The sequence below is a fragment of the Sprattus sprattus genome (assembly GCF_963457725.1).
Source record: "Sprattus sprattus genome assembly, chromosome: 6".
NCBI lineage: Eukaryota > Metazoa > Chordata > Actinopteri > Clupeiformes > Clupeidae > Sprattus > Sprattus sprattus.
Window position 1 is genome coordinate 26,439,359 of NC_137925.1, and position 14,924 is coordinate 26,454,282.

A 14,924-nucleotide genomic window follows, 5' to 3' on the forward strand; every position below is an offset into this window, starting at 1 on the left:
ATTGTTCTATCGCTGAGAGTGTTGCTCAGAGGAAGTGTTGTCAGCGGAACAACAATATGATATTATCATGAAAAGCAATTTTATCCCTTCATGCCAAAACAAACCTTTTTTTTTTTCTCCTGACACACTTTTAATAGGAGCGGAATTTGGAAGCATTTAAACGAATGAACAAGATTATGTCCTGGAAATGAAAGGGGAAACGTCTTCATTTCCAGGCGACACCAGAGAATGTTCATGAATGATTCTGCTCAGGCTAGGTCATTCAGCTTGACTGAACTATTAAAAATGCATCCAACAAATCTGAGAGCATATCTTCCTTAATCCTGGGATAGACAGGCACAGCAAGTCGCAGCGAGTCGCTTCTCTCTCATATGCATGGCTCGTCTCCTCCTCCTCCTCCTCCTCCTCTTCCTCCTCCTCGCTCTTTGTCTGCTTATTTATGCATGGCAGAGCTCTGATTAACGTTACGCTTATGTAATGAGGAGCAATGGTGGTGGAGTGTGTTTCTGTGCCAGGGGCAAGGGGCGAGGGGGGGTGCGGGTGAGGGGGGCAGTTGTGTTGTGTGTATACTGATGGCTGTCTCTGCATGCAGAATAGCCCACTGCTTTAAATAGGAAAAAAGGTTTTTCCTCTTTCTCACTCTCTCTCTCTCTCATTCTCTCGCATGTTTTAAATCCCATGTCCACCAGTCCCCCCTCCCACATTGGCCCGAAAGGCTCCCATCCATCCCCATGATTGGAGCTGAAGCAGCCATTGCGGCCATCGAACGGCTCAGTGGGGAAATCAGCCTACTGTCTGCATGTGGATTTCTGATGCCTCCGTGGCGTACGGCTGGAGGAGGAGACCAAGAGGAGGATGAAGAGGAGGAGGAGGCGGACGATGCTGTTATTTTGATTCATGTCTGCCGTTTCTCGTCCAAGCGTGGAAAGAAGATGAATGGAGCAGGTAGTGGGCTTAATGACTCCATGCTGAGGGGAAAGCCCGTCTCACGAGCTCCGCCCGAGACGTCTCCTCCGTCTCCCCGCTCATCAGAATTAATGATATCGGTTCTCTGCGGAGCAAACATTGCAGGCACACACCACATATTTTCAAAACCATGCGGTAAATAAATAGACTACGAGTAAACAAACAAAATATATCTCCGCTACGCTGACGGAGACATAGACAAAGTAATGGATTGGGATGAAAACAGTGAGGTATAGATGTAACAGCATGACAGGCGGCAACCCACAGACTAGGCTCAAATGTCATGTCAAACGAGCTGGACTGATCATGTAAATTGGTCAGATTAAACCTGAAATATCGCCATTTCCTCAAAAAAGAGAGAAAAACAGGCTTCAACTGCAAAGGATCTATGGGGCCACTTGAACAAAACAATCCATACCGTTTCATCCACACAATGACAGCTGTGTGCAACCAGACCCGCTCCCTTTGTATGCAGAGCTCTCCAGCTTTGAAGTGACCAGTGTTCTGAGGCCAGCAACTTCATTAAACAAATCACACTCATTGAGCGGCAGACAAAGGCCAGTTGGCAGCTCCGTACAGTCAGACTGAATTGTTCCGGGAGGCTTTTCTGTCTCCCAAGTATCAATTTGGCCTTCAAACACTTGCCGAGCCGTTTGAGTGCTCAATGACAAGCTTGCAGATAGTAATCGCTTCAAAGGGATAAAGGTAGGGTCTGTTCAGGTTGAAAACAACTTAGGGCTGGAGACTTTCAGCAAACAAACACAGATGGGATCATTTGCCAGTGTAAAGTGATCAGTACTCAGGCGGACAGCTCAGGGAACCGGTGTCCTTTGGTGGGTGGTACAGGAGGTAAACTAAGAGTTAAGGAGCTGGACTGAAGGTCTGTTGTGGTCACCATCGTGGCTCACTGTTTGCTCTGCGCTGGTTTCAGACAAGCAGCGTGATCTGTGTCTGCTGTCAGTACGAGGCCTGTCATCTGGCTGATGATGAGCCAGGCCCTTGGTGTGTAGGCGGCGGGCAGGGACACAGCTGTTTTCCCCTCGTCAACCTCCTTTGGGCGACGTTTTTCCCCCGGTGAGGAAACCATCATTAAATCCCTAAACACACACACACAACACACACACACATACACACACACCACACACACACACACACACACACACACACACATACCCAGACACACACACACACACACACACACACACACACACACACACACACAAACAGAAACACACACACACACAGCCTGACGCCCCTCTAATCTCTGTGATGTGCTGGGCTCCCCCCCGTTCTAATGGAGGCGCTGGACTATGAATAGAGACAGGTGTGGGGAAATGAGAGGTCAGCACAACAGGGGGAGGGACGCCAAACGCAGAGTTTCCCCGGAGACCAGGTAGCCGAGCGGAGCGGAGCGTGCTGCCTGGAATAGATGTGTCAGCAGCACCGGGATGAGCTCTTCCTCCCTTCATTCTGTACGTCTATCTCTCTCTCTCTCTCTCTTTCTCTCCCTCTCTCCCTCTCTCTCTCTCTCTCTCTCTCTCTCACTCTTCCTGAAGGTCCCTGGTTTACCGACAGGCATCCAGAGATCCAGCTGGGTGTGAGTCAATCCTGCCCAGGCTCACAGGATCGGGCCCTGGGTAAACGCCCTGAACAAACATCCATGGATGGACCATGGAAGACATTCATCACACATTGAAAACACCCAAGGCACAAAAAACACAGGCGCTTTTGATGAGACACTCAGGGCCAATTCTGAAGCCAATTCACATACATTGTGGTATTGTCATGGAATGTGTCAAGTGTGTGTGTGTGTGTGTGTGTGTGTGTGTGAGAGAGAGAAACAGAACAGGAAGGGAGAAGATGACAGAGACTGAGGGTCTTTTGAGGGGCTTTTGTCCTGTGTAGAATATTCACTGCTGAGCTTTGTATGGGTGTAACTGTGACAGGCACCCTGGTGTACAGCTCAGTAAGACCAGCATGTCTCTCCACCTACTCGCACCACTTTCCCAACAAGCCCTCTCGCATGCTTGTCTCCGTCACGTGCGATCACAGATGCCATCATGGCACGTCATGAAATAGAGTGTGGCAAGCACCGAGTAGACTCCACCGGAAACCATGGTGAGTTATGTCCTTGTGCGAGTGGCCATCGCGCGATAAAACTAGACACATCTCTGAAGCCTGTGCAATTTTTCAGCTTTGAACCCGATCAGCTTTGAGATGAGGGTGAAAAAGAGACACACACAAAAAAACATTTCACATCGAGATAAAATGAACACTTGATACGGTTTGACAGATCTGCCATGTGTGGATTTCAAATACAGCCATTGATTTGGAATGTTCTTTCTGAGCCATTTTTGACAAATCACCACGCCGCAGCTCTTTAACTTACACCACTGAAAACCCAGTTATCCTGGCAAAATCAGCTGATATATGGTCTCTGTTTTATTAGCGAATCCTGCAAGAGGTAGCCAACAGCCACGGGCAAGCCAAATAGGAATCACATTCAGATAAATGGTAGTGGTAAAGTAATGAATTTTGAATGTTGCTGACAGCAACTGGCTCGTAAGAAATGAGGAGGTGCAGGCCTGATAAATATCCACTATATGAGATTAGGCTGCCTAGTTTGATTTTATCACTGGGCCTGGCTCTCTCTGTCTCTGTCTCTGTCTCTGTCTCTGTCTCTGTCTCTCTCTCTCTCTCTCTCTCTCTCTCTCTCACTCACTGGGTCTGGCTGGAGACTAACTTCCTGGAGGCCATACTGTATCTTTCAGAAGCGGGGGAAGAAAATTAAATGTCAGGATATACCAGTGGTAAATAAATGAAACGTTGCCTTCAATAATCTTCAAGTATCACTTTTCCTGCGCAGATATCCTTCTTCTATATTCACGATTCCAGTCGTCTTAAGCACGGGGGTCATTTGAGTGTGAAGAGGCGTTAAAACGAGCAATATGTTGATTTAGTGGATTTCTTTTCAACCCTCCTGAGAGCATCCTGAGCCATTCAGTCTGGCTTCTCAACAAACTGCTGAGAGAGCTGACCGTGCTTAGAAGCTATCTGATTTATCAGTCAGAAATACAGTGGGTATAGATAATCTATTTGATGCATCTCCCAATCCTCATTCAACTTTGTTTTCATCACAACCGTCTGTATTTGCACACCAACTAAACACTGTAGTAAATGGATCTTAACGGCGCTGGGAAAAAATGGTCAGGTACAGTCCAGGGGAAAATGGTCAAGGAAATTACACCTCTCACAGAAACATTGCAGGGTGTTGCATGTGTGTCTAAAATTAGCCCACATATACTCCGCAGCCAAGGCGAGTATTATCAGCTAACCGCTACACACAGCGTTCATTTCGTCTAACTCACACACCAATGGAGCACTTCCTGCAATGACCTCAGCACCAGCAAATGAACAACATTCTCCACCCCGAGGGATACTTATGTAAAGCTCTGTGTATATCAACACAATATCCTTTGTGTTTATGCTCTACCAAAAAGGTCTCCCAACTCAAAAGCCGACCTATTTTATGTGTTTCAATCAAACACCATACCACAATCACTGCAGTAAGTCCGGCAGCTTGGATCTGAGCACCGAGTATTGTGCAACTCTACTTACCCTGATACCACACACAACAAATTACCTTGGTCTGTGATATCACACAGCTATCAGCTACTCCCCTGCCCCCCCCCCCCCCTCCCCCCCAAAAAAACCTATTTAACGTCAAGACACGTGACTGGTCACTACATCTCACTAATTGTATCTGAAGTGCTGGCTCATTTTAATTTGAGTTTCTGGAGCAGGGTTGTCCCGCCGCCTTGCCTCGCCTCTCCTCGGCTCTACTCACCTTTCTCCTTAATGAGGGAGAGAGCTGGCCTTTCTCAGTCCGCTGCACTTTTAATTAGCAGCTCAGAGGCCCTTGGCTACAATACACAGGGGAATGTCGTGCATGGTGCTCCTCCAAAGGATTTTGTGCACTAAAGACTAAGAGCTACACAAGCAGCGCTTTCTTCCAACCTGCCCAAGATCTAAGCACCTCCTGAAAGCCTGAGGTTTCACACAGACATCACTGTAGTGCAGCTAATGAATGCCAACGTAGCTGACACAAGCAGAATCGATGGTAGATGATTTGTACGAAATAGCAATGCTAAACACAATGGTTTCTAACTCTATGTTTGTTACAGCAAACATCACCGTATGCTCTGAGAACTTCATGCTCATATCAACTAAGCAAAGAAAAATCAACTCTGTTTTTTATATATTGTAACTGACTGATAAAATGCATGGACTTTCATTTCCTGTTTGCCCGTTCAAAGCATCCTGTTTTGATTGTGACTTTGAATTGTGCATGTAAACATGTTGATAAACAATGTTATTAAATCCCCCCTCACATGAAATACGATCCAGTTTTGATTTCCTAATCTACAGTCATGATATGTTACATAAGCCTAATTTAGATTTAGCATCTGGTTCCAATGGCATTTAAAAGCAATTTCACTTGTTTCATCTTTCCTCAAACAACGTGCTATTTTTCAAGCATTTCAATGACAAGGTACAGTAATTAGGTACAAAATCCCTCTGAGGTCATTCCACAAGGAAGATTTGATTTGGGTAGATTGCTTGTTCATTGAATTGGTCTGACGACCAGCCTAATTACCGATAGACCCATTGAAGATAAAAGCATCGCCTGAACTGAATATGCGAACACAAATCTTTACATTATTAATATGTTTGTTATTTGGCAAGAACATTGAGATGGGGGAAAAGCATCTGACTGGTTCTTTTTGATATGCTAAGGAGAACAGTTTGTGAGCCTCTCCTCACCACAACACACTCGGAGGGTGCCAAACGCAATAAAAAGTCCAGCAAAAACCACAGCGATGAAGTCCCTAAAATAGCTGCGCATGAAACACAGCTTCTGTGGTTCGTGGCTGGCCAACATTCTGAAAGCTGAAGACGCGACAATGCTAAAGCCAAGCTTTCACAAACAACTCTTTCGCCACTCAACACCAAAGCACACCAAAACAGAGAAGACTGATTGAGGGAATGAGGCTGGAAATGTGTCCTCTCATCCTGTTTTATATATCCCCCTATACTGTCCATGTGAAGATGTCCTTTAACCTTTTTAAGGTAGTCTGACATATCTGGTGTTTTTGTATATTTCCTCTAACTAAAAACATTGATGCACAAGTGGCATATAAGTAGAAGATTAAAGGTTTCTGGGGGTGTTCTTTTTATGACTTTAGGACAAAATCTAGCGGAGCTATAAAGGTATATTGAGAACAAGAACAAGAAACGAAATATCTATCCAGTGGGTAAACACATTGGCAGTAGGGGCCACACCATCATTATTCACAGGCTGACTACTTCATGCGCCAGGGGGAATCTGCATGCTCCTCCGATGGAGGTTGGAATGTATTTGTTGTTACGAATGAATTGATAGAAGATTGATCACTTCATTAACCCTCTGGTCTGGTCCCTCTGCGATGCCAAGAGAAATTAAATCAAAAGAGCTAACCATTGCCAGGCAACCAACAGAGCTGTTCTTTGTTAGTTGTCACTTAACTGCAAATGTAAGCAAACATGTTTTCAAAGCGAAAAGAGTATCGGCAGTTTTAAGAGAAGTAGACATGTGATTCCTTTTTCATTGAGTTGAAAGGGGCTGCACCTGTCTGCTTTGCAGAAGAAAATGGCAGCCTTTAATCTAAAGCGCTTGTACCACCAAACACACAGATGAATATGAATGGCTCGAAGTTGAGAAAAGGCAGAGAAAAGTATCACAACTTCAGATAAGAATTTAGGCTAAGCAAATCAATAATGAAAGCCGGAAAGTCATTTACGGAGGGACAGTTTCTGAAAGACAGTTCTGTTATGCTGCAGGTTGCGAATATCATCTGCCCAGATATAATCTTCATTTAAAAACCTCAGTCTCACAGCATAAACAGTGGCAAAACTTGACATTTTTGGACAGTTGTGCCTTTAAAGTAAAATAGCGTATCTGCTATTCGTTTTGGCACGTGATTAAAGCACCGACACAGGCGAAATGACACCGTCTAGCTAGCAGTAGTTGTCAAGGGGATTAATGACCGTTTTGGGAAAACAGAGGTTTGTCCTCATCCCCTAATGCACTGCCATCTGGAGATAGATGGTAGAACATGTGGAACTTGATGTAAGCTTATCTTACCAAGCTTTCAAATTCAAAGGACAATGAGACATAGCGTTATATGGAGCTTCAACTTGATGAACTACCAACTTCCTACCTGAGGAGGGACTGAATGAGTGAGTTTAAATGGTGATAACTATGGACACATGTGTAGTCTGTATAGTCTAAGGCAGGGGTCTCAAACTAAGGCCCCCCGAGCGATTTTATCCGGCCCGCAAAGTTCCATTGATTTAAAAAAAATGGGCCACCGCAACGTTTACTGTATAAATCTGGCCCCCCAATGACCAGACTGGACGCTGATCGGCCCCCGGGTAATTTGAGGTTGAGACCCCTGGTCTAAGGTGCTATTTAGTTGATAAGCCCATTGATATCTTAGGCTAGGTAGAAAACGTATCTCAGAGCTCATGTGATTGGTACACACAGGTAAAAGTTAGACAAAAGTGTTTCTTTCTCTCTTCAAAGTGGTACAGGGCACACATGTAGAGTACACACTGAATTATTTAATCATTGTCAACTTAATATAGGCTACAGCATAGTTTTAGCTTTAGTTTTATTAATCATAAACTGTATGAGATGCTCCACTACCCTACATGCTACAGCCAGCAATCTCAGTCCAAAGCAACTCATTTTGTAAAACATGAGCCAACTTTTCCCTAAATATTATCATTATTACAAATCTCATTCTACGGACCAACAACTTCAAATGTTCATTTTATGTTCATTCCATTTTGTATTATTCCAGGAACACAATGTGCCTGCTTCTTCTATGCATTAAAATGTGATCGATTTGATGTTTGGACGACAGCAAAAAGGCCTTTATTCCCCTATACACACACACTCGCACACACTGTACACAACAGCAAAGCAACTCTAGAATGGCTAGAAACGCCTTCGTCAAGTAGACTTGACAGCATGTGTCTGGGGATGCCAGAGAGCCATCTTCAACTGTGATGTGAGAGGTGCGAGCGCTACATAAAATATTCCTATCTAACAGCCTCGCTTGTGGGTCACATTGCGTCCTCTTCTCTTTGAAGTAGGAACTGGAATGTTAAGCATAAAAAGTCACTGCTGGCACAACTAGGAGAAAATGAAGCACCCTGTAATCATTTATATTTGAATATTTATATCGGAACATCCTGCATTAATGTAACTCTTTTCTTCCTTGAATCCAGATGATTTCTCAACACTCCATGACAGCTGTTCATACAAATTTCAGAGACCTGAACGCCATGTCTGTACATTATCACGGTGTGCTTAACCTATCCTTCACAGTGAGGCAGGATGGCCTAATCACTTACAAAGGTTTAACAGAGGAACCCGTTTTGTGTAAAACAACATGGAAGTCATCCATACTGCTCAAGCACCGGATAAATGATTTCAGCAGGGCCCTCGTTTTATAAGGTTCCTGAATTTTTGTCTTATTGCAGAGTAATTTTCTGCTTTACCCTGGGGCGCTAACCCCATGCTGCTTTATGGAGTGAGGATGCGGGGGGCTGCTGTGTATGGGACAGTATTAATCCCACTGCAATAGAGAGAGGGACGAGCCCGAAGGCTGAGATAACTTGAACTTCCTGGTGCCTAACAATGGTGAGAACACAAACACACACACACACACAACACATAATGATACACAAGTTTATGAGGAGCTAAACATTTAGCTGCCCTTATTTTACTGTGGAAAAGGAGATTGAGGTTGTAATGTTGTGCTTGGCCTCATTAGTGCTGTGAAAGCTTTACACACGCACACTCTTTTTTTTTACACACACACACACACCCCTTCATTCTCCTCCTCTGAAGTATGATGACACACTCCTGGTCCTGCGGTGAAGAGCTGTCGGTGTGTCCTCGGCATCACCACACACACAAAATCAGAGCCGAGAGTCCAAGACGATGTTCTTAAGTGTCTTCCGGAGTGCAGTTGCAATGTTTCCCTCTTATAAATGGGGGGATACGGAGGGCTATCTATTTTTAACTCCTGTCCCATTTCCTTTAAATGCGCTAACACAGGTAAGTTGGAGTGAGTCTTGCAACAGCCTGGCAGATTTTAACACCTCAGTGGAAACAGTGTCTCTCCTGCCACAAGCTCGGGGCCATTTCCCAGTGATGTGCTCTGCCTTGGAGGTACGTAACCACATAAAACAAGCGGACACTCTTACTGCAACACGCTTTAATGTACTGCTGGCTTCCTGATGCATTATGACACTGCTCGCCACATTATTGTGATGGTTTGTTCGTGATAGGACACAAACACTGTCACTTTCGTTACCATGAGCAGATCGACAATATAGGAAGACAGCTCTTAGAATACACAATAATGTGATCCGTGAAAAATTCTCAAGGCCTTGGCGAGTACATTTCCATAAGTAGACAGAGGTGCAGTATCAGAGTGTTTTTCACGGGCCGAGAGGAGGGAATGTTTTTCAAGCCATCACATCTTATCAAGGTTTATTCTTCAGCTCTTTTGTGCTGTATTGTGCTGAAGAGTGCACTCTGGCAAGAGAGCTATTCCTAGAAACGACAAGATCTCTGTGAGGCCTCTTGGGAAGTGTAACTGTGAGTGAGTACAAACACATACAGCTAAGATTGGTCAATTACTGGAATCTGTCCAACTAGAGAGAGGGATAGGTGTATAAAACCATGAGTTAGTCTGTCCAACTAGAGAAAGAGGGATATGTGTATAACACCATGAGTTAGTCTGTCCAATTAGAGAAAGAGGGATATGTGTATAACACCATGAGTAAGTCTGTCCAATTAGAGAAAGAGGGATATGTGTATAAACCATGTGTTAGTTCCTGTTTAATGTGTTGAGCCTTCCCCCGCATTAAGCCACATAATGGAAAGACAGGAGCTTCTTCCTATGTGAAAGATAATGGTTGAAGTAATGCCTTTGATCTGGATATAGAGTGCAGTGAACAGCACGACTAAAACTGTATTCTCTCAGCTGTATGTGGCTTATGTTTTGTTACAGCCGAGAAACAAAGCCAGAGGCGACCACAAACCCGCCCAGCAAGTGCTCATTTGACTTCTTTTTTTCACGGGTACCTCAAAAGCACAGCACATGAACCAGCTCTTTGTGTGGAGCTGGTCCGCCAGCCAGTGCAAACCAAAAAAACAAAACAGCCCAGTCTGGGTGTTCCTCTCACACCATAAAAATGATGGCCTCACACAGGGCGTCTGTGTTCAGGCTCACATTGGAGGGGAGGGGGGGGGGGGGGAAGATATATATATATATATATATATGTACGTATATATATATATATTTCTGAGCAAAGAATGGGTCTCAGTGTACAGTCTTTAAACCCGCAAGCTGGCACATCCAGTCGATCTGAGAGGGCTGATTTTGCTCCCAGAAGTTGGAATGTTGCACTTCGAAAAAAGCCCCTTTCCATTTGACAGCACTTGCGTGTTGGAAAAATACACGCGCTCTCCCGTCGTGCACTCGATGAAAGCCAGAGTGGATTATTTCAAAGATGCCAGCATCGGGCTCTTTAGCACACCCACTTAACTGCCACATACATGAGAATAAAGGTCAAGGTAAATGGAAAGGAATATGTTTAATTCACACCCAGACTCGGCTCCAAATTCACCCTAGGAGTCTGCTGGTCTCTGTGGTTGAAAAGAGCAAAATACTGAGGCGAGTGAAGAAAAAAAACCTCTCTTTACATAAATGGTTAAAGTGTCTGATAGGCCGCCATCCTCTTTCATTATTCAGAGCCATCCACATGAGGCCCTCTCTGCCTGCCGCCTAGAAGTGCTTTATCTCCACGCTCACTTCCAGCCTCTTACCTGCTGCAGTCTGAGTGCACAACAACCACCCAGCCGGCTCCACACCTCATGTAGTCCTTGGTATGATCCGATCCCTGGCTCAAGACTCACACACACACACACACACACACACACACACACACACACACACGGCTCCACACTTCATGTAGTCCTTGGTAATGATCCAATCCCTGGCTCAAGACACACACACACACACACACACACACACACACACACACACACACACACACACACAGCCGGCTCCACACTTCATGTAGTCCTTGGTATGATCCGATCCCTGGCTCAAGTCTGGCACGCAATTTCAACCCAGAGCCGACTGACTCGTGCCGTACATGGACGCAATGCTTTCAACCACAATGCATCCCTCCCAAAACTACACTCCCGACAGGGACCTAGATTAAGTCATACCATATCCTCCCTACATGGGAAATACGTGCAGCATGCTGTCCTCATACTGATTTACACCCCTGATTAAGTCTAATGCCCCAGTGATGCCATCCCTAATGGTTTTAATTGTTTTTAGGGGCAGATTGCAGCTGATGTTCACTCATATTCATTCCAGTGAATGCATGACAGCAACACATTCCACCCAATGACAAATACACCTGTCAACAAGATGAAGCATATTTCATGTCACTGCGGCATCATCTACGCAATGCTTTGCCAACCAAAACACAGTAAGTCACATGAGACACAAGTACCTCTGTGGAAGTATGCTGGAAATGTGACTTTGGTGTAGATAGATGGATACTTTATTGATCCCGAGGGAAATTAAGGTCATCCAGTAGCTTATACACTTAACTCACAAAAATACATGAATCATAATGAAAACAATACACATAGGGAGTGGGGTGTTTACAGGTTGAAGTGAGTGGCGTTTTAACATTTGGTTAAACCTTTGTGTAATTGTGCAAGACTGACTCTTAAGTTCTCTGTTGGTCTTGCTTGTCAGTCTTAGCTGTGAAGGATGGAGCGTATCCCTTCAACGCTGCTTAATCCCCAGTCCAAGGGCAGATTAGCAGAAACGTGCAAAAAGCACATTCCCCCCCGCGGCTCCTCAGGAAGAGAACAATCTGCTTAAATGGATCAGGGCTGCGGGTTCCACCCGCAATGGCGTGTGGGCCGCGAGAGAAGTGTGTGTGTGTGTTTAAGAGTGCGAGCCGCGAGAGAAGTTGTGTGTGTGTGTGTGTGTGTGTGTGTGTGTGTGTGTGTGTGTTGAGGGCATGTAAGAGTGCGGGCCGTACGAGAAGTATTTGTCATTGCTCACACAATAGAGACATTCAGCATTAGCTGAAATTCAAGATCTCAAAGCTTGACCTTAAGCCCATCTGTGCTTGCACCTTTCATGGTTATTTCATGTGGATTTCAAACTGTGTGTGGTGTCACTTTTAAACAACTATTTTTCTGACAGCGTTTCATATTAATTACAAGAAAAAGGCCTATTGTGACATCAGCCAGGCCACCTATTGCATCACTAAATAAGGAAATAAATATATTAATAGAAGGAATAAAAAGCCTCCACATCTCAGAGAGCTAAATGTGTGAAGCATGATGCTCAGCCTTGCTACATTCCACAACACAAAGTGAAGAATTATGGACTCGTGACGTTTTGTCTGTTAGTAGAGATTTCAGCCAGAGCAAATAGGTTTTAATTATACATTCACTCTGTGCTCTATGGTGACAATTGTACATTACGATCATCCACTATGACACTCCCTCTAATGACCCTCATTTTCTCTGAGCACTTAGCTGATTGATAATTATCAAGATTTAGCTGAAATACAGACAGGGAGCCACTGCAGATTTTTTTTACCCAGCTGATTAATAAAATATCCACGTCAGAAACGGTCTGAAACAGCAGTGCACAGATCTCTGTCCAGAGCTGCCTCCTGTTAGCCTGGACGGTGCATCTACAGCGCCATCTAGTGCACAAGCAAGATAAAGCTATGTTCACTAGACATAATCAGAGGGCCAACAAGAGTCACAAAAGACAAAGAACACACAGAAGATGGTCCTGTTGCCTACGTATGAAAGAAGATTTATGTAAGTAGCGCATATTTCACACAAAACTGAAAGGTTACATCAATTTCCCCTCTGGCACATTGCCAAGCAGGAACGCTGTAATCCTCAGAGCACAGTCAGATATTCACTGCAGAAAGGTCTATGACCAGAGCAGCTGCACAGTGAGTGAACACCTGGTTTGGAAGGGCAATGACACCGTCTGAGTGTACGTGATGCACAACGGATGAGGCCAACACTGACAGTGTAGTCTAGTCCAGCACCATGTCAGACTCACAGCAGCATATTAACGCCAGATTTTCAAGCCTGACATGGAGAAATGAACGGGAGTTCTGTAGAAAAAGATCAAGATTGTAGCTTAGCAGAGAGCGTCTTGTTAAGATTCAAAGTAATCTATTTGCAACATTGGTCTGCCCTTTTTTTCCCCACGCACTCAGGATAGAAGCAATCACATGCTCACCCACTTCTTCAGACATTTCATCTCACTGTGCCATAACTCTACCACACCCTCAAACACAACCACACAGAGTGAGAGAGAGAGGGGATAGAGAGAGAGAGAGAGAGAGAGAGAGAGAGACATACATACAGTACACACAAACATACAGAGAGAGACATACAGTACAGAAACACAGAGAGAGAGAGAGACATGCAATACACAGAGAGAGAGAGACATACAGTACACACAAACATAGAGAGAGAGAGACATACAATACAGAGAGAGAGAGAGAGAGAGACATACAGTACACACACCCAGTAGACATGCACATACCCCTCATAAAACGGCGACACTAGGGCTACAGTACCATCCCCACATATGGGCCACCCAGCAGGGCAGTGCTGTGGATGAGCCTCTGAGCACACCATTACCGTAGCATTAGCGTCCGCTGGTGTCTCTAACCAGTACCGTAGCATTAGCGTCCGCTGGTGTCTCTAACCAGTACCGTAGCATTAGCGTCCGCTGGTGTCTCTAAGTGCCTCAGGTGCTGTTTCTCCCCCCGCAGATGGAACTGGATAGGCTTGCGCTGGGAGAATGTTGCCCCGCTGAAACTCATTATGACCCTGCTGCAAAGACGGGGCTGCTGGGTGGGGGGTTGCTAGGGTGGGTGGGGGGTTGCTAGGGTGGGTGGGGGGCTGCTAGGGTGAAAGTGGAAATTAACCCTGAAGGAGAGGGAGAAGGAGGAGGAGGAGAGGAGGGGGGGAGGGTGTTTGGTGGTCTTGTCAAAAGCGGTCTGTGTCTGGTTCACTGGCAGGGCTAGAGCACCTGTCACAGGGCTATCCCTTTACCTACCAGACCAGCAACAACTCATGCTCGACCACACACACACACACACACACACACACACTCACACACACACACGCTCACACACACACACACACACGCTCACACACACACACACACACACACACACACACACACACACTTACCACCTGCTCTTCCTGGGGTTTTTATCAGCCTTATGTAAGTGCGTCACAAGGAGCCCCATGTGTCCTGCTAGGCGACTGCAACACTCCAGTAATACGCCAAACAGATGTGGGGGAGAAACATTAACTGCATAATGAAAATGGGCACGCTTCCTCCCCCTGCATGAGCCTGGGGGTGGGGGGTGGGTGTTGGCTATTTTCACTGCGGCAGGTACCTGCCACTCAGTCCAAACACCCCCCCCCCCCCACCCCCGACCCGCCCCGCCCCCGCATGGAGTGACAGCTGGTTGAAGCCGAGGCGCATTAGAGTAATCATCATCACCCACTCACTTACCTCCGCTGGCACATATCAGTCCCCTCGGAGGGGCCGCTGTGATTGCCTTTCACTCGGAAAAATACGGCAGCACCGGCTTTGGAAAGTACTTTTGCGCGGTTGACATCCAGTGGCTTTGGCTTAGGAAATTATATTGAAAGAGAGGAAATCATACAGCCGAGTAATAACAAAGTAGCCCACTGCTGAGGCAATGAGTGCTCTACATAATTTCCTGCAGGAGTGATTTAAGGCCGC

General features: G+C 45.6%; 1 protein-coding gene across 4 annotated transcripts in view; it reads right to left on the minus strand.

Annotated features, from left to right (window-relative positions):
- The window catches only part of mid2 (midline 2), a 101,225-nt gene that overhangs the window by 77,280 nt on the left and 9,021 nt on the right, over positions 1 to 14,924 (minus strand). For 3 of the 4 annotated variants that reach the window (XM_080840504.1, XM_080840503.1, XM_080840502.1), the window contains exon 1: positions 13,802 to 13,942. The exons of the other annotated variant lie outside the window; for it this stretch is intronic. In XM_080840504.1, the coding sequence (XP_080696630.1) occupies positions 13,802 to 13,809 (8 nt within the window). In that variant the 5' untranslated portion in view covers positions 13,810 to 13,942. Of the gene's footprint in view, positions 1 to 13,801; positions 13,943 to 14,924 lie in introns of those variants that run through there. 4 annotated transcript variants of the gene reach the window in all.